The sequence below is a fragment of the Hyla sarda genome, chromosome 3 (assembly GCF_029499605.1).
Source record: "Hyla sarda isolate aHylSar1 chromosome 3, aHylSar1.hap1, whole genome shotgun sequence".
Taxonomy (NCBI): Eukaryota; Metazoa; Chordata; class Amphibia; order Anura; family Hylidae; genus Hyla; species Hyla sarda.
In genome coordinates, this window is record NC_079191.1 from 181,753,551 (window position 1) to 181,775,527 (window position 21,977).

The 21,977-nt window shown below is 42.0% G+C and overlaps 1 protein-coding gene across 6 annotated transcripts in view; it reads right to left on the reverse strand.

Annotated features, from left to right (window-relative positions):
* The window catches only part of ERICH1 (glutamate rich 1), a 49,624-nt gene that overhangs the window by 25,857 nt on the left and 1,790 nt on the right, over positions 1–21,977 (reverse strand). For 3 of the 6 annotated variants that reach the window (XM_056565701.1, XM_056565703.1, XM_056565705.1), the window contains exons 2-3: positions 13,730–13,870; positions 2,342–2,467 (exon numbers count right to left, since the gene is read on the reverse strand). In XM_056565701.1, coding sequence (XP_056421676.1) covers positions 2,342–2,467; positions 13,730–13,870 — 267 coding nt within the window. The remainder of the gene's footprint in view (positions 1–2,341; positions 2,468–13,729; positions 13,871–21,977) is intronic. The other 3 variants (XM_056565702.1, XM_056565704.1, XM_056565706.1) reach the window with 2 other exon arrangements.

A 21,977-nucleotide genomic window follows, 5' to 3' on the forward strand; every position in this document is an offset into this window, starting at 1 on the left:
CTGCCAGGATAGTTTCAGTTTAGAAGCTGCGATAAACTTTGATTGTGGCGTCTAAAGGGTTAATGTTGGGCATCGGCCCGATAGGAGGTGCCCGGCATTAGCCGTGGGTCCTGGCTGCCCGTAGCAACCAGGACCCACAGGGTTTAACCCATACTCCGCTTGTGAGAACGGTTTAAACCCCGTTAGCGGACATAGGACGTACAGGTACGCTCTGAGTCCTTAAGGAGCTAAGGACTTTTTTTTTTTGCACTTTCACTTTTTCCTATTGGTCTTCTACAAGCCATAACGCTTTCAATTTTCCACTTACAGACCCACATAAAGGCTTGTTTTTTTTGCGCCACTAACTGTACTTTGTAATGACATCACAAATCTCCCCATAGGAGACTATTATCTGCAATCTTCAGATTGATCAGTGTTGTTTTCAGTGCTCGATTGCTACAGCCTGCAATGGCTGGCTGCAGCGTAAGGGCACCTATCGGACAGCAGAGAAGGAGGTAAGAGACTTCCCTCCGTCCTTACAGCTGATCGGAACATCACGATTTAACCACAATGGTACCAATCAGCTCAGCTGAGCTACCGGAAACAGATTTCGTAACTTTTAGATTTCGTGATAAACTTTTATTGTGGCATCTAATGGGTTAATGCCAGACATTGGCCTGATCGACGATGTCCGGCATTAGCCACGGGTCCTGGCTGCTGATAGCTAGGTCCTGAGCTCGCTTCATACCCCTGCTGCGCAGTTAATAAATGGCGTTTTGTGGCAAGGGGTTAAAGTAGTACAATAATAGAACAATTATAAGTGGTGTATCATTTGAACCTCATTAACCTACAGAACATGGTAAGAATTACATGTTTTCATTAAAGTACACTGCATTCTATCATTCCCTCCCCCCCCCCCCCCCCCAAAATAATTATTTTTGGGGTTTCCCCGTACCATTCATTGTAAAATTAAAGGTGTCAATACAAAGTACAATTGTAAAATATAGAAGGAGCACTCATAGAACTTGAACAAAATATAAAATACAGAAGGGGCACTTTCCTCACTGGTCTAAAATAAGTAACCTTGGATTTGTGGTTTAATGGTTCTATATACCACAAACCACAAATAAATAAACCACAAATCCAAGGTTACTTATTTTAGACCAGTCTTGAGGAAAGTGCCCCTTCTGTATTTTATATTTTGTTCAAGTTGTATGAGACACACAACTTTTTTTACACTAGTACAGTGGTCCCTCAACATACGATGGTAATCCATTCCAAATGGACCATCGTATGTTGTAACCAACGTATGTTTAGGGATCCGTGCAATGTAAAGTATAGGACAGTGGTCTACAACCTGCGGACCTCTAGATGTTGCAAAACAACGGCTGTCCGGGCATGCCGGGAGTTGTAATTTTGCAACATGTGGAGGTCTGCAGGTTGAAGACCACTGGTATTGGAGGTTATACTCACATGTCCCCGCCGCTCCGGACCGTCACCGCTGCCCTGGATGTCGCCCCCCATCGCTGTCGCCGCGTCCCTGGGATGTCCCCGACGCTCCGGCAAGGCCTCTGCGTCCCCGGCATCCTCGCTCTCCGTCGCTGCCATCACGTCGCTTCGCACGCCGCTCCTATTGGATGACGGGACTGCGTGCGCAGCGACGTGATGACGACGTTGGAGAGCACTGACGATGCAGGGGATCCTGAAGAGGACGCGCCGGAGCCCCGAGGACAGGTAAGTGATCGTCAGCGGACCACACGGGGCACCGTAAACGGCTATCCGGTGGCAGCTGAAGCAATCTGCACTGCCGGATAGCCGTTTATGCGATGGCCCCGACATACAAAAGCATCGTAGGTTGATGCTTCCTTCAAGATGCGATGGCCTCTGAGAGGCCATCGTATGTTGAAATTATCTTATGTCGGGGCAAACGTAGGTCGGGGGGTCACTGTACTTGTCTGGCACAATAACGCATCTATCTAATTTTGTTTGAGCTACCCATCCTGCCCCCCTTTTTTTTTTTTTTTTTTTTTTTTTTTTTTTTTTTTTTACAAAGTACAATGGGTCGTGCAAAAAAACAAGCTTTAATATGGGTCTGTAGGTGAAATAAATAAGAGTTATGACCAAAATAGTCTATGTCCTTAAGGGGTTAAAAACTTCTGACATGTTGCTATGATTGGTGGGAGTCAGAGATGAGACCCCCTCAATGCCTTAAACAAAGAGGCAGCAGCTTTCAATTGTGCCTGCCTGTTAGTGTGGTTTATGAATTGATAGTCCACCTTAGCAGCATCTGTTGTTGTAGAAGAAAAACCTTTGCTTTTTTACAAAAAATTCACATGCAAACTCTGAAGACCTTTGACCGTACCTTCCTGTTCTGAATCTTCTGATGAGGAAAGCTTGAGGTCAGTCTGAGGAGGGGGTATGTAGTCCTCTAGGGGGAGACTCACAGTGTATATCTTCAGTTGAGAAAGGTTAGATTTTTCAATGCCTACTGGAAGAAGAACATAAAATATATAAAATATTATAAGGAAGGTTAGACAAGTACTACGGTGGGGTACAAATGTGCTTCTGCTCTCCCAACAACAACCAAACAAAAAAAGTGGGGGAAAAAATGTAATTGTGTCATTTTGCTTTAAATACAGTTTTGGTATGTAGTCATCAAAAACGTGTGCAAACTCATCATTCCCATTCCTAATTCTAAAAGAATACCTCAAAATAAAGAGCCTACAAAATCAATGCTGGAAATGTATTTCGGTGAAAATGCTGATGTCATGGTGCACTCTCTGCCAGTAGAGGGCAGTACAAGACTTTACACAGGAGAAGCAACTTCTGGGATGTGTGTTGTGTCCGTTTCTTTCTGCAATAACTATGGCATGTGTTGGATGGAACAGGATCTGTGTGCTCCATCAGGTGCCTTTAGCATCCAGTAAAGCTTCTAGGGGAGAATTATGCTGTCCACCTCTTTGCGTGCAAACCAGCAGAGAATTAGAGACCCTGTATAAAATCCAAGTCCAGTAAGGGATCATAACGTGTTTGGACAGAAAATGCTTAACTTGAGGGTTGTATTGAGCCCTATACATGAGCCCTTGGACACAATGGCCCTCATTTACTAAGAAAATCGGGTTGTAAGTCTATGTTGCTTTCTTACCCGACTGCTTTTTTCCCCTGGTATTTATTATTATGTCGCATCCTGTTTGTCGCACGTGGGTTTTGTTGGTTTTGGTTTCCAACTCCTCTGAGTTGTCGGGAAAAAATCCACAACAATTCAACAAATTCGGGTTGGAAACCTTTATAAATACATGGGAAAGCTCAGAAATGTCGGGTTACGCCACTTTTTCGGGTTTGGGAGAATCCACATCGGGTCCGTCGGGAAAAAATGTCGCATCGTGTCGCAGACTGGCGCACGATGTCTGCGACATGGCGCAGACAAAGATGCGACAAAAAAACCCTAACAAAAGAGGTCGGGTTTAGAATGGTAAATGAGGGCCAATATGTAGAACTCAACATGACAGCAAGCTCTAAGGCCCAGATTTATCAAACTGTGTGAGGCTGGGTTCACACCACGTTTTTGCAATACAGTTCCCGTATATGTTTTCAATTTGAAAACCGTACGGAACTGTATTGAAAACCGTATGCATTGACTCGCCATTAAAAACAGTATGCCAAAAGATGCATCAGGTTGTGTCTGTTTTGCATCCTGTACAGTTTTGTATGTTTTTTTTCCCCCATACTCAAAACTGTAGCCTACCACAGTTTTTTTGTCCGGTTGAAAAACCGTATTGAAACGTATAAGTTATTTATTTTTTTTTAAACATGGGAGTCAAAGGGAACCGTATGTACATACGGTTTCATCCGGTTTTCAACACATGGTTTTTTACTTTGCACAGTTTTTTTCTAGTGAAACTTTATTCATACTGGTATGAAGAATTAAAAACGTATTTAAGTTTTTTTCTGAAAAAACTATGCAACCGGACATAAATTTTTCAAACCACACATTTTTATACAGTTTAGTCAGGTTTTGAGGAATCAGTCTTATCAAAAACCTGATACAGGAACTGTATTGCAAAAACGTGGTGTGAACCCAGCCTGAGAGAATAAAGAGAGTTATTTTCCCACAGCAACCAATCACAGCTCAGCTAACAAGCTCTGGTAAAGTGAAACCTGAGCTGGGATTGGTTGCTATGTGAAAAAAAAAAAATTCTCTCACGCAGTTTGATAAATCTGGGCCTAAGGGTCTATTTACATGCCAATATTTCCGCACATAAATAGGAGGTGATTGTATTGGACACATGCACAAAACCTTAAGAAAATATGCCCAGTGAGAACACATGATTGTAGATTAGGACACTCTTAAGAATAATTCGATAAACATGATCTCTGAAATTATTACACAGAAATAAGGGAAAAAGACAAATGAACATATAAATAGACACACACACACACACATTACACAATTTTAATACATTTTCTCTATGGGGGAGCTTTATCAAAACCTGTCCAGAGGAAAAGTTCCTGAGTTGCCCATAGCAACCAATCAGATCGCTGCTTTCATTTTTCAGAAATTAAAGAAGCAATCTGATTGGTTGCTATGGGCAATGCAGCAACTTTTCCTCTGGACAGGTTTTGATAAATCTCCCCCTATAAGGTTTTTCCTCAATATTCAGTGAATCATTAATAAATTGTCATAATTAGCCTGAAAGCAGAGGGAATTATGCCCAGCACAATCTATCAGCCGCAGAACATCCTGTCCTGTCTGTACAGTGTTTCCATTGAATCATCTTTTGTCCTGAAATTTACATTTTGGTTGTGTAAAGGAACACTTTGATTTTATGTGGTAAAACAGCATTGTAAAAAATGTTTTTAATAAAAATACATAAAGTAAAACCTAGTAGGCTATCTTTTGCTGTAAAACAACCCCTCTCTCCTAACCTGTTTGGAGGATTATGCCCCATTGGAAAAGTAATTCAGCAGTAAATTAAAATCTGTGTTCCATACAGCTGGGTCCGCACTAGCCTAATAGACATATTTTACATCTGTATTATAGTCTCAAGTCCCAGCTAACCAAGGGTCTGGTCTGTGGACCTAACTGATCCCTCAGTGACTGCCAGTATACCATTTTAAAGGCAGTCAGTGACTAAGGCAAAGTTCACATGGTGTAAAATGTGCTGAACGTCCACACAGAAAACAAGTGTGGACATTCCGCACATTGGACTAATCTGGTGGGCAGTAGGAACACTCAAAAATGGGCAATGCATTTCCTTGTGGAATCCACAGAAAAAAAAAATAGACTTCCTATTCTTTCTGCGGATACTGGGATCTGAATTTCTGCGACAGAAACATCTGACACGGAAATTCTGCCATGTGAACAGTGCAGCAGAATCCTATTAAATTCAATGGGACTCTGCTGCAGCAAAATGTCCGTGCAAATATTCTGCGCACATTCCATCGTACTAAGGAGCTTTATTCTACTAAATGTTCACTTTTACTGCACTGCATCAGAAGCCCTGCACAGGGGTCCCCTGCCTAGCTGAATGAGTGTCTAATGACCCTCAGGCCCTTGCTCTAATAGTTGGGACCGGTGTCCATTTAAACCCTTAAAGTTATGAAGGCACCTAAGTGTTTTTTAAAGAGAAATTGACAGACTGTTTCACCTACACTAAACCCAATATACTGGATTATTGTACAGGTGGAAAGCTTTAAAATGCAGGCTTACTTACTCCTTTCCGGGGCTCCAGTGCAGAGTTCTCAGTTTTTTCCTTCTATTTCTATGGCGCTCCGGCGCCGCCCCCATCTTGAATATCCAAAGTATTCACTCTCACGTCTCACTAGGACATAAGAGTCTGCGGGGGGGAATTGTAGTTTTGTAACATCTGGAGGGGCACAGTTTGAAGACCACTGGGTTAATGTGTGTCTTTCAAACTTTTATTAATACTTTTTTATTTTACTTTATTTTTTACACTTATATGAGGAATCATTAGATTCCTCAGACAGATGAATAGAGTTCTATTGAACTCCATTGATCTGTGTGCTCTGTGATCCATTGATAGAGCCTAGTCCAGCCAGGCTCTATGAATGACAGAGCCGGGACAGGAGGAAGCAGAAGTAAGCCCTCCGGCTACCTTTATAGTGGATCGCCCCCTGCGATCGCGCTGCGGGGGGGCGCTCCACCCCACCAGGGAGCAATCACATGTCCCTTTAGACGCCGCTGTCAGCTGACAGCGACGATCTAAAGGGTTAATAGCCAGCCGCGGCGATCGCCGCATGCTGGCTATTAGCGGCGGCCCCCGGCTACTGAGAACAGCCGGGGGCTGCAGAGTATGGAGCAGGCAGGAACCACGAGCCCGCTCCCTACTCTCCTGTGAGCGCTGCATGCATCTCCCCGTGCAGACGCGCCTCCTCCCCTCAGCTCTCCGAAGCTACAGCTGGGGGAGTGAAGGCCGAGGACGCAGGTCTGCACGGGGAGAAATAAGCCACGCCCCCTCATCTCCCCCCCCCTCCCCCCCCCCCCCGCATGTCTGCAGAGCAGGGGAGAGAAGACAAATACACAGCTTCTCATCTCCCCCACTCTGCTTCGGAGGACACAGGCAGCAGAGTATGGAGCGGGCAGGAGACGGGAGCCCGCTCCATACAGACTGCAGATCGCCGCCGCACTTATCAGGTCCGGCCCTGCTTGCCTGAAGCCGGGCTAAGGGCCGGAGAAATTCACCTGCCCGGCGCCCAAAACTGCTAGTCCCGGGCGTCGAGCAATAGGAATTCCACATCCCTGTATATAAAGGTCATTTTTTTGCATCACCAATTGTACTTTGTAATGACATCACTTATTTTATAATATAATCTGCAGCGAAATGAAAAAAAAAAAAAAACATTTGTGGGTTGAAACAAAAAAAAAAAAAAAAAAAGGCCCATTTTTTACATTTTGGGGGCTCCCGTTTCTACGCAGTGCACTTTCGGTAAAAATTACACATTATCTTTATTCTGTAGATCCATACGGTTACAAGGATATCAAATTTATATGGATTTTATAATTTTTTTAAAGTATTAAAATAAACTACATGCACCAAAATTAGTATGTTTAAAATTGGCATCTTCTTACCACTATAAAACGTTTTTCTTTTTCCGTATATGGGGCTATACGAGTGATAATTTTTTGCGCCTTTGTCTAGTTTTTATCTGTACCAATTTGATCGCTTTTTATAAATATTTTTATGGTATTTGAAACCAAAAATGCACAATTTTGGACTTTGGTATTTTTTTTACATGTACGCCATTGTGCGGTTCAGCTCACCTTATATTTTAATAGTTTGGACATTTACGCACTTCTGATTGCATATACTGATCAATGCTATAGCATAGCATTGATCAGTGTTCTCGGCACTCTGCTGCTCCTGCCTGCTGAGCAGGCATGGAGCGGTAGATCGTCGATCGGACGACTGAGAGGCAGGTGAGGACCTTCTCATAGTCCAGTAAGCTGATCGGGACATCGCGATTTTGTCGGGACAGATTTAGTTTAGTTTTAGATACCACAATCAACTTTGATCGTAGAGCCTAAGGGGTTAATGCCAGGCATCGGCTCGATCGGTGGTGCCTGGCATTAGCCGTGGGTCCTGGCTGCCCGTAGCAACCGGGACCCACAGGGTTTAACCCGTTCTCCACTGATCAGAACGGTTTAAGCCCTGTTAACGGGATCAGGGCGTATAGGTACGCCCTGCGTCCTTAAATGGACACTGTCAGATACAAAAACCAATAGGTTTTGCAATTGCTTTCATTAGAAAATGTTCAGTATTTCATACTGAAAAAGCCAGTCAAACAACTGCCCCCCTTCCTGCTTGGACACATACTAGTCCTGCTGTGTCCATGTGTCATGGACCCACTTCCTTGATTGACAGCTCACAGATGGAGGAAAAATCCTCCCACTGTCAGCATGTGTCCCACTACTGTCAATGAGGACAAGCTGGGAGTTGTAGTTTGGCTAATGCTAAGGGAGATGTGAGCAGACAGTATACTGAGGGAGGGGGCAGAGACCTGCACAGTGAGGCCACGCCCCCTCCCTTTAAGAGGAATTCAGACTAGTGAGCTAAATTATAAGTGTAATAAAAAAAAAAAAAATAATAAAATAAAAGGTGCTAGACACATAAAAATTAGATATACATGGTCAGGATTAGGTACTGAGTGATATTTTAAAAAAATGTTTTTGTTGGATCTGATGGGTACGCTTTAAGTATGCGCTGCATCCTTAACAGGTTAAAATAGATGATAACTGCTAGATTAATGGGGGTCCAATGCCCCCCATTTAAATGGAGAAGCAGTATATGATAGTCGAGCATTGTACTGTTATCTCCATTAGTCTTATAGACTATGCAGTGGTATAGCTTGCTGCTCCAGTCATATATATATGGACATTTATCAACGGGTTTAGTCAGGTTTTCTTTACTATAATTGTCGCAAAATTGTCGCAACTGCGACTACGCGTTTTTTCGTGTGACATTTTGACTGGAAAGCGAGAAAAGCAAGTCTTCCAAAAATTAACTACGTAGTAATAATTTTAAAATGGACTACGGGTAGTCAGGTATTTATTAACTGCGACAGTCGCAACTGCGCAAAAAAAAGTCGCAACAGGGTTAAAAATTGACTAAATTTACTCCAGCTCAAACATGGAGCAGAAAAAGCTACTACCAAAATAAAAAAGAAGAAATTGCTTACGTGAAAGAAAATTATCAACAGGCTGAAACCAGTTGATAAATAAGTCACACATAAGCAAAAAAAAAGTAAGGAAAAAATTACTAAAAAAAGGAATACATAAGCAAACATTGAAAAATGCCCCTCATAGAGTACATGGTACCCCATTTCTAGTAATCACTGGGCCTTTCAGTGGTCAGACCCTCATTGATCGAACTATTATAGCTATTCAGTGCATAGGTGATACGTTATTACTAGAATACTACTTTAACCCCTTCCCGCAGAATGTCATATATAAACGCCGGGTTGTGCAGTGCGTTCGCGCATCCCGGCGTTTATAAATGACATTCAGTTAACCCGGCGATGCGCAGCATCGCACGGGTTAACTGGCAGAAGTCCCGCTGTTTCCAGCAGGGGACAACTTCTGCTTCACCCCCAGGACCATCAACTGATGGTCCTGGTCAGCGATCACTGTGATTGGTCCCTGTGGACCAATCACAGTGATCTGGGGTGAAAGTTCAGATCCCCCGCACTGCCCGCCCCTTGAAGTCGGGCAGAACGGGGGACGAAGCGCTGCAGGGGCTCGCGGGGACCTGCGGCATTCGGGGGGAACACGTGGGGACCGGCGGACTTACCTGATCCAGCGGCGGGACCGAGGAGCAGCGCGGGACCGGCCACGTGGACGAGCAGCGACGGGTAAGTATGTGGTCCTCAGAGGCAGCAGTGAAGATCTTCACTGCTGCTTCTAGGAGTCTGAAAACTACAACTCCCAGCATGCCTAGACAGCCTTTGGCTGTCCGGGCATGCTGGGAGTTGTAGTTTTGCAACATCTGGAGGGCCCCAGTTTGGAGACCATTGTATAATGGTCTCCAATCTGTGCTCTTCCAGCTGTTGCAAAACTACAACTCCCAGCATGCACTGACTGTCCAGGCATGCTGGGAGTTTTAGTTAAGCAACATCTGGCCCTTCAGATGTTGCCGAACTACAGCTCCCAGCATGCCCTTCAGCTGTCCGGGCATGCTGGGAGTTGTAGTTTTGCAACAGCTGGAGACACACTGGTTGGGAAACATTGTTTCTAACTCAGTGTTTCCTAACCTGTGTGCCTCCAGCTGTTGCAAAACTATAACTCCCAGCATGCACTAAAAGACCATGCATGCTGGGAGTTGTAGTTTTGCAACATCTGGAGGGCCCCAGTTTGGAGACCATTGTATAATGGTCTCCAATCTGTGCTCTTCCAGCTGTTGCAAAACTACAACTCCCAGTATGCACTGACTGTCCAGGCATGCTGGGAGTTTTAGTTCAGCAACATCTGGCCCTTCAGATGTTGCCGAACTACAACTCCCAGCATGCCCTTCAGCTGTCTGGGCATGCTGGGAGTTGTAGTTTTGCAACAACTGGAGACACACTGGTTGGGAAACATTGTCTGTTTCTAACTCAGTGTTTCCTAACCTGTGTGCCTCCAGCTGTTGCAAAACTATGACTCCCAGCATGCACTAACAGACCATGCATGCTGGGAGTTGTGGTTTTGCAACAGCTGATGCAAGCCCCCCCCCCGCCCCGCCACCCCCGTGAATGTACAGGGTACATTCACATGGGCGAGGCTTTTACAGTGGGTTTCTCGCATCTTGAGATGCAGCAAATTTTGCGCTGGGAAACTCGCTGTAACCCCCCGCCCATGTGACTGTACCCTAAAAACACTACACTACACTAACACAAAATAAAATAAAAAGTTAAAAACACTACATATACACATACCCTTACACAGCCCCCCTCCCCCAATAAGAACGTCCGTTACACCACTGTTTCCAAAGCAGAGCCTCCAGCTGTTGAAAAACAACAACTCCCAGTATTGTCAGACAGCCGTTGACTGTCCAGGCATGCTGGGAGTTTTGCAACAGCTGGAGGCACCCTGTTTGGGAATCACTGGCGTAGAATACCCCTATGTCCACCCCTATGCAAATCCCTAATTTAGGCCTCAAATGCACATGGCGCTCTCACTTTGGAGCCCTGTCGTATTTCAGGGCAACAGTTTAGGGTCACATATGGGGTATCGCTGTACTCGGGAGAAATTGCGTTACAAGGTTTGGGGGGCTTTTTCTTCTTTAACCCTTCATGAAAAGGAAATGTTGGGGTCTACACCAGAATGTTAGTGTAAAATTTTTTTATTTTTTACACTAACATGCTGATGTTGCCCTATACTTTACATTTTCACAAGAGGTAAAAGGGAAAAAAGCCCCCCAAAATTTGTAACGCAATTTCTCCCGACTACAGAGATACCCCATATGTGAGCGCAAAGTGCTCTGGGGGCGCACAACAAGGCCCAGAAGGGAGAGCGCACCATGTACATTTGAGGTGATTTGCACAGGGGTGGCTGATTGTTACAGCGGTTTTGACAAACGCAAAAAAAAAAAAAACCCCACATGTGACCCCATTTCGAAACGACACCCCTCACGGAATGTAATGAGGGGTGCAGTGAGAATTTACCCCCCACAGGTGTCTGACGGATCTTTGGAACAGTGGTCCATGAAAATGAAAACTTGTACAGCCCACTGTTCCAAAGACCTGTCAGACACCAGTGGGGGGGGCAAATGCTCACTGTACCCCTTGTTACGTTCCTCAAGGGGTCTAGTTTCCAAAATAGTATGCCATGTGGGGGTTATTTTGCTGTTCTGACACCTTAGGGGCTTCCTAAATGCGACATGCCCCCCGAGCAAAATTTGCTCTCAAAAAGCCAAATATGACTCCTTCTCTTCTGAGCATTGTAGTTCGCCCATAGTGCACTTCAGGTCAACTTATGGGGTACCTCCATACTCAGAAGAGAAGGGGTTACAAATATTGGGGGGTATTTCCTGCTATTAACCCTTGGAAAAATGTGAAATTTGGGGGGGAAACACACATTTTAGTGAAAAAAAATAATTTTTTTTTACATATGCAAAAGTCGTGAAACACCTGTGGGGTATTAAAGGACAAGTCTCACAGTAAACAATTGTTCAGCTTTCAGTGCAGAAGGTAAAGTTATACAGGTTTGTAAATCACTTCCATTACCAATGCTGCTTAGAAACCAGCTTTATCTGCTTTCTTCTGTCTGACAGGAAAATCAGCTGTTCCAGGTTTTCATGACTTTCGACCCCCTATTCAGACTGTTATCAGCAGCATCCAGGGGCCGTGACGTGACAATTACCCAGAAAACCCCTGTGCTGCAGAGAACTGCCTGAGCTCGGGCTTAGCCCCTCCCATCTGATGAATATTCACACTGTCCTCCCTCTGTCCTGCAGTGATTGGCTGAGCAGCACTGCCTATATGCCGGCTGATTCAGATCATAGTTCTCTCCCCTCTCCTTGCTAATGTTTTTACACTGATAACGGAGGAGAGGGGGGAGGGGAGGGAGCTGTCACACTGAGCACTGGGGAGAGAGGAGTGCAGGGCAGAGAAGGGGGGGAGGTTATTGGGCCACTGTAAAGCTATTTCACTGAGAGGAGGAGGGGGAGGGAGTGATTTTACAGTGTAAAACTGCAGCTTCCACTCCAGGGTCCCTCTCTCTGAGCACTGAGATTACATTTTGTTTCCTCGTGGCCACCCTGCTGTATAGGGCTATGATTGGAGCTCAGTGTTATGTGGGAGTGGCTAACATAAGTTAGGGGTGGTAACAAGTTCTCTGCTCAGGCAGCTGAGAGCAGGAAATGTGAGCAGTGCATGCAGGGAAATGTAGTCTTTGAGATCACAGGCATAGCCACCATAACCAGGAAGTAACTGGAATTTATGAGCTGAATAGCCGGTGAATGGGGGGCGGAAAAAAAATCACAAACATGTCAGAGAGGTGGTAGGTGAATATACTATGGAATGGCTAAGTATTTTTTTTTTTCTTTGCTGCATGGGATATCTTCTTTAAGGCTCACTTTATTCCTTGTTATGTTCCTCAAGGGGTCTAGTTTCCAAAATGGTATGCCATGTGAGGGTTTTTTGCTGTTCTGGCACCATAGGGGCTTCCTAAATGCAACATGCCCCCCAAAAACCATTTCAGAAAAACGTACTCTCCAAAATCCCCTTGTCGCTCCTTCGCTTCTGAGCCCTCTACTGTGCCCGCCGAACACTTAACATAGACATATGAGGTATGTGCTTACTCGAGAGAAATCAGGCTACAAATAGAAGTATACATTTTCTCCTTTTACCCCTTGTAAAAATTTAAAAATTGGGTCTACAAGAACATGCGAGTGTAAAAAATGAAGATTGTGAATTTTCTCCTTCACTTTGCTTCTATTCCTGTGAAACACCTAAAGGGTTAAAATGATGACTGAATGTCATTTTGAATACTTTCGGGGGTGCAGTTTTTATAATGGGGTCTTTTGTGGGGTATTTCTAATAAGAAGACCCTTCAAATCCACTTCAAACCTGAACTGGTCCCTGAAAAATAGTGAGTTTGAAAATTTTGTGAAAAATTGGAAAATTGCTGCTGAACTTTGAAGCCCTCTGGTGTCTTCCAAAAGTAAAAACTCATCATTTTTATGATGCAAACATAAAGTAGACATATTGTATATGTGAATAAATTTTTTTTTTATTTGTAATATACATTTTCCTTACAAGCAGAGAGCTTCAAAGTTAGAAAAATGCAAAATTTTCAAATTTTTCATCAAATTTTAGGATTTTTCACACGGAAAGGATGCAAGTTACCAAAAAATGTTACCACTACGTTAAAGTAGAATATGTCACGAAAAAACAATCTCGGAATCAAAATGATAACTAAAAGCATTCCAGAGTTATTAATGTTTAAAGTGACAGTGGTCAGATGTGCAAAAAACGCTCTGGTCCTTAAGGCCAAAATGGGCTTGGTCCTGAAGGGGTTAAGGAAGACTAAGCCTTTTTGTAGCAAGATTGTTTTTTCTCCATAGAGAAGTCATTAGATACATTTAGGCATTATAGTTAATATGATGTTATATATGACATGTGAGTTATACAGTATAATTACCTGCATTATGGTTAATATGATGTTATATATGACATGTGAGTTATACAGTATAATTACCTGCATTATGGTTAATATGATGTTATATACGACATGTGAGTTATACAGTATAATTACCTGCTGGCTCAGTTATTGTGGGTTGTATAGCTTCTTTAGGCTTTTCTTCTGTTCCTGTTGGTAAAGTCTCATTTTTTGAAAGCACAGAGTGGAGGTCAGCAGTGCTAGGATACAATCTTGTCAAAACTTTAGAAAGAAAGACTGAAGAAAAAAAAAAGAAAAAAAAAAAAAAAGGAGGTGTTGATGATTTAGTACAAGGTTTCTTACATTCAAATGCAAATAAATATTGAGTTATGCTAAATTAAGTGACCATTTTATTTTTTTTTTTATTTTTATACTGACAAAAACAGATCTACCATAAAAAAGTTAGTAATCATTTAATACTCTATTTGCAATATTGTCAATATAAAACAATGGTGCTCAGAAGTGGGGGGGGGGGGGGCATACCCTTTGAAGGCTTTGGGCATTTTTGCACTGAATTGTTTTTTATTGTTTGTCTCCTGAATTGCAAAAATAAATAAAAAATAATAATAATAATATAAATATATTTTATTTATTTTTTTAAATAGTTTAAATAATCATGACCAGAATTTTTCTTATCATTTAGTTGCTACTCAGCCATATAGACTTTCTACTCCCTCTGTGTTTAAGATAGCAGCTGGGAGAGGGTTACACACCAGTTAAGAATGGACAAGGAAGAGTCAATTCTTGGATGTCAGCTCACACAAGATGTAGATAGAAGGACACACAAAATAGTTTGCAGGGGAGAGTCATGTAAGTTATGATCAAGTGTAGAATGGCAGTAGAAAAACAGAGCTCACATTGAAAAACAATTCAGGCTGTAGAAGAGAAACTAAGCAACCCTTTTTTATAGAGACCTATCGAGAAAGTGTTTTGCAGCACAATAAGTACAAAGCAAGACAAAAAAAAAAAAATGTTTTAGGAGTCTATAGACTTTAACACCTTGAGAGTTAAAGGGGTATTCCGGCTCTAGACATCTTATCTCCTATCCAAAGGATAGGGGATAAGATGTCCGATCGCAGGGGTCCTGTTGCTTAACCTCTTAAGGATGCAGGGTGTACCTGTACGCCCTGCGCCCACTCCCCTGCTATGAGGCGGGGTCACGAGCTGACCCTGCATCATAGAAGGGTGGTCTCTCTGGCACCTCTGTCCATGTCAGAAACTGTCCAGAACAGAAGAGGTTTGCAATGGCGATTTTGTTCCTACTCTTGACAGTTTCTAATGTGGACAGAGGTGTCAGTAGAGAGCACTGTGGTCAGACTGAAAATAACTTTACAGCTTCCTCTGAAGCATACAGCAGCTGATAAGTACTGGAAGGATTAAGATTTTTAATAGAAATAAGTATAAACTTTCTAGCACCAGTTGATCTGAAAAAAAAAAAATAGTTTTCCACCTGAGTACCCCTTTAAATTACCAATACAAGGAATTTTAGAAAAATCAATTTGGGTTATTTACATTTCTAAATGCTTTACAATATATAGTTTTCAGAATAGTGTTTATGTGGGATATGTCATCCCTCATTTCCTGCTCTAAGGATATGGTCAACTCCTGCAGCTGTTGACAATATAGTGTGCTTGCCATAAACTTCAGACAAAAAGAGCTTGATTATTGAAAAATACAACAACTCTACACACAGACAGTCTCAGAACAGTTACTTTTCAGAAAGGTTCTAAAACAATGCAGCCTGGAAACAGTGATCATTTCACGAATATGTAGTGTAACCATTTAATACATCTAGATTTTGGAGATCTTTCTAATTCAAAATGTAATATAACAACGTTTACTTCAGCGAGAGGGGTTTCTCTGTCCTTAAACGCCCCCCCAATCCAGCAAGCCTTTAATCTAGCACCTGGGACACGCCAAGCTAAGTACTTTACACACTTGAACTCTTTCTTTGGGATTTGACCGAAGTTATTCCAAGTAGATACTGCGATCCACAGTTTCTTAGTTCAAGATAACAATTTATTCTGCTGTCACTATTTCGGTCTCAGCCTTTCGGACAATCTTTCGCCTCCCGGTTAATATGAAGCTTCTTCCTGGATGTGAAGTCTTCGCATCCAGGAAGAAGCTTCATAGCAACCGGGAGGCGAAAGATTGTCCGAAAGGCTGAGACCGAAATAGTGAAAGTTGAATAAATGGGTATCTTGAACTGAGAAACTGTGGATCGCAGTATCTACTTGGAATAACTTCGGTCAAATCCCAAAGAAAGAGTTCAAGTGTGTAAAGTACTTGGCTTGGCATGTCCCAGGTGCTAGATTAAAGGCTTGCTGGATTGAGGGGGCGTTTATGGATGGAGAAACCCCTCTCACTAAAGTAAGTGGGAGTTTTATATCCCTGCATAAATTGGTTGCATTGGAAAATCAATACTGTCCGCTCTCTCATTTTTGCTCTTTTCATCTGCAAATATAGAAATTCTACTTTGTAATCAATCTACAAGGTCATTAATAAACATATGGAAAAGAAGGGGACCTAGTACTGACCCCTGTGGTATCCCCTTAGTAACTGTCACCCAACCAGAGTAAATTCCATTGATACTTATCCTCTGCTTTCTGTCACCTAACCAGTTGCTAACCCATTTACATATATCCTCCCCTAGTCGAAGCATCCTCATTTTATGTACTAACCTTTTGTGTGGCACAGTATCAAATGCCTTAGAAAAGTCCAGATACCGTATATACTCGAGTATAAGCCGAGTTTTTCAGCACGATTTTTCGTGCTGAAAATGCCCCCCTCGGCTTATACTCGAGTGAACAAAAAAACGCTTCTGGCTTAGCTGTGAGGGGATGGGCCAGGCCATCCATCTCCGGCCATCCATGCTGCAGGGACCGTCAGGTGGGGAGGGTTAGTCGTTCTGGGCTGTCCATCTTCACCAGGAGGCCCTCTTCTCCGCTCTGGGCCAGCCCCGAACTAGTGACACTGCATTGACGCCACCGCGCAGGGACGTTCATGCGCAGGGACGTCACAGACATCTGCTGAGCACGGACGTCCCTGCGCATCGTCGTCAACGCAATGTCACTTGTCCGTGGCCGGCCTGAAGCGGAGAAGAGGGACTCCCAGTGAAGATGGACAGCCCGATGGGTGCTCCTGTGCCAGCTCCGGCGCTCAGAATGATAAAGCCTGGCAGGACCAGGCTTTATGAATCGAGCACAGAGCACGCAGATTAATGTAGTTCTATGGAACCACATTGATCTGTATTAGGAATCAAATGATTCCTCCTAAAAGTCCCCTAAGGGGACTAGAAGTGTAAAAAAAAAATATATAAAAAATAAAAAGGTTTAAAACACACACATTAACCCATTCCTTATTAAAAGTTTAAGTCACCCCCCTTTTCCCAAATTCCATATAAAAAAATATACAAACATAATAAAAATAAACATATGTGGTATCGCCGCGTGCGTAAATGTCCAAAACATAAAAATATATTGTTAATTAAACCGCACAGTCAATGGCGTACATGCAAAAAAATTCCAAAGTCCAAAATAGCATATTTTGGTCACTTTTTATACCTTAAAGAAAAAAAAAAGAATAAAAATCTATAAAAAAAAGTCCAATCAAAACAAAAATGGTACAGATTAAAACTACAGATCATGACACAAAATAGGAGTCCTCATATCACCCTGTACGCGGAAGAATAAAAAAGTTCTAGGGGTCCGAAGAGGACAATTTTAAATGTATTAATTTTTGTGCATGTAGTTATGATTTTTTCCAAAAGTACGACAAAATCAAACCTATATAAGTAGGGTATCATTTTAATCGTATGGACCTACAGAATAAAGATAAAGTGGCATTTTTATGGAAAAATGTACTGCGTAGAAACGGAAGCCCCCGAAATTTACAAAATTGTGTTTTTTTTCTTCAATTTTGTCGCACAATTTTTTCCCCCTTTTTGCCGTAAATATTTGGGTAAAATTACTGATGTCATTACAAAGTAGAATTGGTGGTGCAAAAAATAAGCCCTCATATGGATTTTCAAGTGCAAAATTTAAAGGGTTATGATTTTTAAAAGGTAAGGAGGAAAAAACAAAAAGCACAAAAAAATGCTTGGTCCTTAAGGGGTTAATGCATCAAAAATTTGCGGCTGGTGCCAAACGATTTTGAGCTGTTTTCTACAATACTTGTTACTACCTAACTACATGAAACTGAAACAGACTCCAAAAGGCTACATCTATTTTTCCATCTCTGCTATTATTATCAATGTAAGAACCACAAAGATTGAAAAATATAACTTTTTTTTTTTGATACATTATGCAATAAAGCCAGTGTATGTGACTCAGCATATTTTTGCATGTAAGGTTTGATTCACACCACATTTGGGCTTCATCCCTGGGATACTGTCCTTATGCCAATGTAAACTACAGTGTGCCCATTAACTTTAATACACCAAACTAGTGACTATGAACATATACTTGTGGAACTGAAATGCGTGGTAGGCTATGCTTTCCAGTCCCACAACAAAAAGTATATATGTTTGGGAAACAGACCAAACATAGTCACTAGTAAACTATATGTTATCCATTAAAAGTTGAATGAGTCAATCTTGGTATATGTTGGCACATCTTTTTGCCAGAATGACCACATATACCAGCAATGTACAGCCCAAATGACGTGTAAATCCAGCCAAAAAACATCAATAACAGTTTATTCCCAAGAAGGTTATGTCACAAGAAGAGGGTTTACAAATAACAGAAAAAAAGGCAAAAAATTTTATAAAAAGTTTTCCTGCCATTCCATAATGGGATCTGATTCTACGTGTGAGTTAAAGGGGTACTCCGCTGCTCAGCGTTTGAAACAAACTGTTCCGAAGGCTGGAGCCCGTGATGCCATAGCCCCGCCCCCTCATGATGACACGCCCGCCCCCTCAATGCAAGTCTATGGGAGGGGGCGTGACAGGGGCGGGGCATGACGAGCTCCAGGCCTGTCTCCAGCGTTCGGAACAGTTTGTTCAAAATGCTGAGCAGCGGAGTACCCCTTTAAAAAGCATGGCAGCACACATATAGCTGAGGTAAACACAAGTGCAATGTACCTGGAGGACAATTTGTTTTCCTGTTTGTTTATTCTACATTTCAGTAAATACTTAACTACAAAACCGGACACATAGCAAACAAATGATATCAAGCAATAGAATATCACAGGATCAGCTGTATCCCGGCTTGTCACAGATTTATAGACTAAGCTTAATTGAAGTGATTTACTTGAGAGCAAGAAACAAAAATGACAGTAAGGTACAGCGCACACTATAGCCTTTTTGTGGAGACAGTTAAATCTCCTGTGATCCTTTACCGTCAGCCTCTCTTGAGCGCTGCCATCCCTACGTCTAGATCAGATATGACAAGTGAATTACTAGACCATTATTTTAGCATTGTTGTTTCTTTCTTGGTAGTAATTTACATAGGGGAACGTATTGATTTTTTTGACACTAGGTATCAGGAAACAAGAAACTGATGTTGGATTCTAAAGAACAGAGAAAATGTAAAAAGTTAAAAAGATAACTTGTGTAGTATATTAAGTATATATCTGTCTGTCTTACAGGAAAATAAGCAGTTTGGTCCAAGCATTCCCTTGAATGGGCCCCTACATAATGCATTTGTATGCTTTCCTATCTAAATCATACACACAATTTTTCTAAAATATTTTCAAATTTATTCTTTACAGTTTAACACCTTTAAGATTAAATTGTTCTTAACCCCTTAAGGACCCAGCCAATTTTCACTGTAGGACCAAGCCATTTTTTGCACATCTGACCACTGTCACTTTAAGCATTAATAACTCTGGAATGCTTTTACCTATCATTCTGATTCCGAGATTGTTTTTTCGTGACATATTCTACTTTACGTTAGTGGTAAAATTTTGGCGAAACTTGCATCGTTTCTTGGTGAAAAATTCCAAAATTTGATGAAAAAATTGAAAATGTTGCATTTTTTTTAACGTTGAAGCTCTCTGCTTATAAGGAAAATGAATATTCCAATTTAATTATATATTGATTCACATATACAACATGTCTACTTTATGATTGCATCATAAGGTTGACATGTTTTTACTTTTGGAAGACATCAGATGGCTTCAAAGTTCAGCAGCAATTTTCCAATTTTTCACAAAATTTTCAAAATCAAAATTTTTCAGGGAGCAGTTCTGTTTTGAAGTGGATTTGAAGGGCTTTAATATTAGAAATGCCCCACAAATGACCCCATTATAAAAACTGCACCCCCCAAAGTATTCAAAATGACATTCAAAAGGTTTGTTAACCCTTTAGGTGTTTCACAGGAATAGCAGCAAATTGAAGGAGAAAATTCAAAATCTTCATTTACAAGGGGTAAAAGGAGAGAAATCACCCTAAAATGTGTAGCCCAATTTCTCTCGAGTAAGCACATACCTCATATGTGGATGTCAAGTGTACGGCGGGTGCACTAGAGGGCTCAGAAGGGAAGGAGTGACAATGGGATTTTGGAGAGTGAATTTTTCTGAAATGGTTTTTGTGGGGCATGTCGCATTTAGGAAGCCCCTATGATGCCAGAACAGCAAAAAAAAAAAACACATGGCATACTATTTTGGAAACTACACCCCTCAAGGCACATAACAAGGGGTCCAGTGAGCCTTAACACCGCACAGGTGTTTGACGACTTTTTGTTAAAGTTGGATGTGTAAATGATTTATTTATTTTTTTCCACTAAAATGCTAGTTTTCCCCAAAATTTTACATTTTTTCAAGGGATAATAGGACAAAATACCCCCCAAAATTTGTAACCCCATCTCTTCTGAGTATGGAAATACCCCATATGAGGACGTCATGTACTCTGCTGGCGCACTACAATGCTCAGAAGAGAAGGAGTCACATTTGGCTTTTGAAAAGCGAATTTTTCAGAAATGGTTTTTGGAGGGCATGTCGCATTTAGGAAGCCCCTATGCTGCCAGAACAGCAAAAAAAAAAAAACACATGGCATACTATTTTAGAAACTACACCCCTCAAGGAACACAACAAGGGGTACAGTGAGCCTTAAAACCTCACAGGTGTTTGACGACTTTTTGCTAAAGTCGGATGTGTAAATGAAAAAAAAAATTTCACTAAAATGCTGGTTTTCCCCCACATTTTATATTTTTACAAGGGGTAATAGGAGAAAATGACCCCCAAAATTTGTGACCCCACTTTATGGAAATACCCCATGTGTGGACATCAAGTGATCTGCTGGCGCACTACAATGCTCAGAAGAGAAGGAGCACCATTGAACTTTTGAAGACAGAATTTGGTTGGAATAGAAGTCGGGGGCCATGTGAGTTTACAAAGCCCCCCCCGTCGTGCCAGAACAGTGGACCCCCCCCCCCACGTGACCCCATTTTGGAAACTACACCCCCCACAGAATTTAATAAGGGGCAGTGAGTATTTACACCCCACTGGCGTTTGACAGATCTTTGGAACAGTGGGCTGTGCAAGTGAAAAATTACATTTTTCATTTTCACGGACCACTGTTCCAAAAATCTGTCAGACACCTGTGGGGCGTCAATGCTCACTGTACCCCTTATTACATTACGTGAGGGGTGTAGTTTCCAAAATTGGGTCATATGTGGGGGGGGGGGGGGAGTCCATTGTTCTGGCTCTATGGGGGCTTTGTAAACACACGTAGCCTTCAAATCCGGACAAATTTTATCTTCAAAATCCCAATGGCACTCCTCTTCTGAGCATTGTAGTTCGCCCGCCGAGCACTTTACATCCACATATGGGGTATTTTCTTACTCAGAAAAAATGGGGTTACAAATTTTGGGGGGCTTTTTTTCCTATGTTTCCTTGTGAAAACGAAAAATTTTGGGTAACACCAGCATTTTTGTGATTTTTTTTTTTCATTTTCCATCCAACTTTAATGAAAATTCGTCAAACACCTGTGGGGTGTTAAAGTTCACTATACCCCTTGTTACGTTCCATGAGGGGTGTAGTTTCCAAAATGGGGTCACATGTGGGTATTTATTTTTTTGCGTTTATGTCAGAACCGCTGTAAAATCAGCCACCCCTGTGCAAATCACCAATTTAGGCCTCAAATGTACACAGTGCGCTCTCACTCCTGAGCCTTGTTATGCGTCCACAGAGCATTTTACGCTCACATATGGGGTATTTCCGTACTCAGGAGAAATTGCGTTACAAATTTTGGGGGTCTTTTTTTCCTTTTAACACTTGTGAAAATAAAAAGTAAAGGTCAACACCAGCATGTTAGTGTAAAATTTTACATTTTTTTTTACAATGACAGGCTGGTGTAGCCCCCAACTTTTCGTCACTGTTTGTACTATCCCTGTACTGTGACATC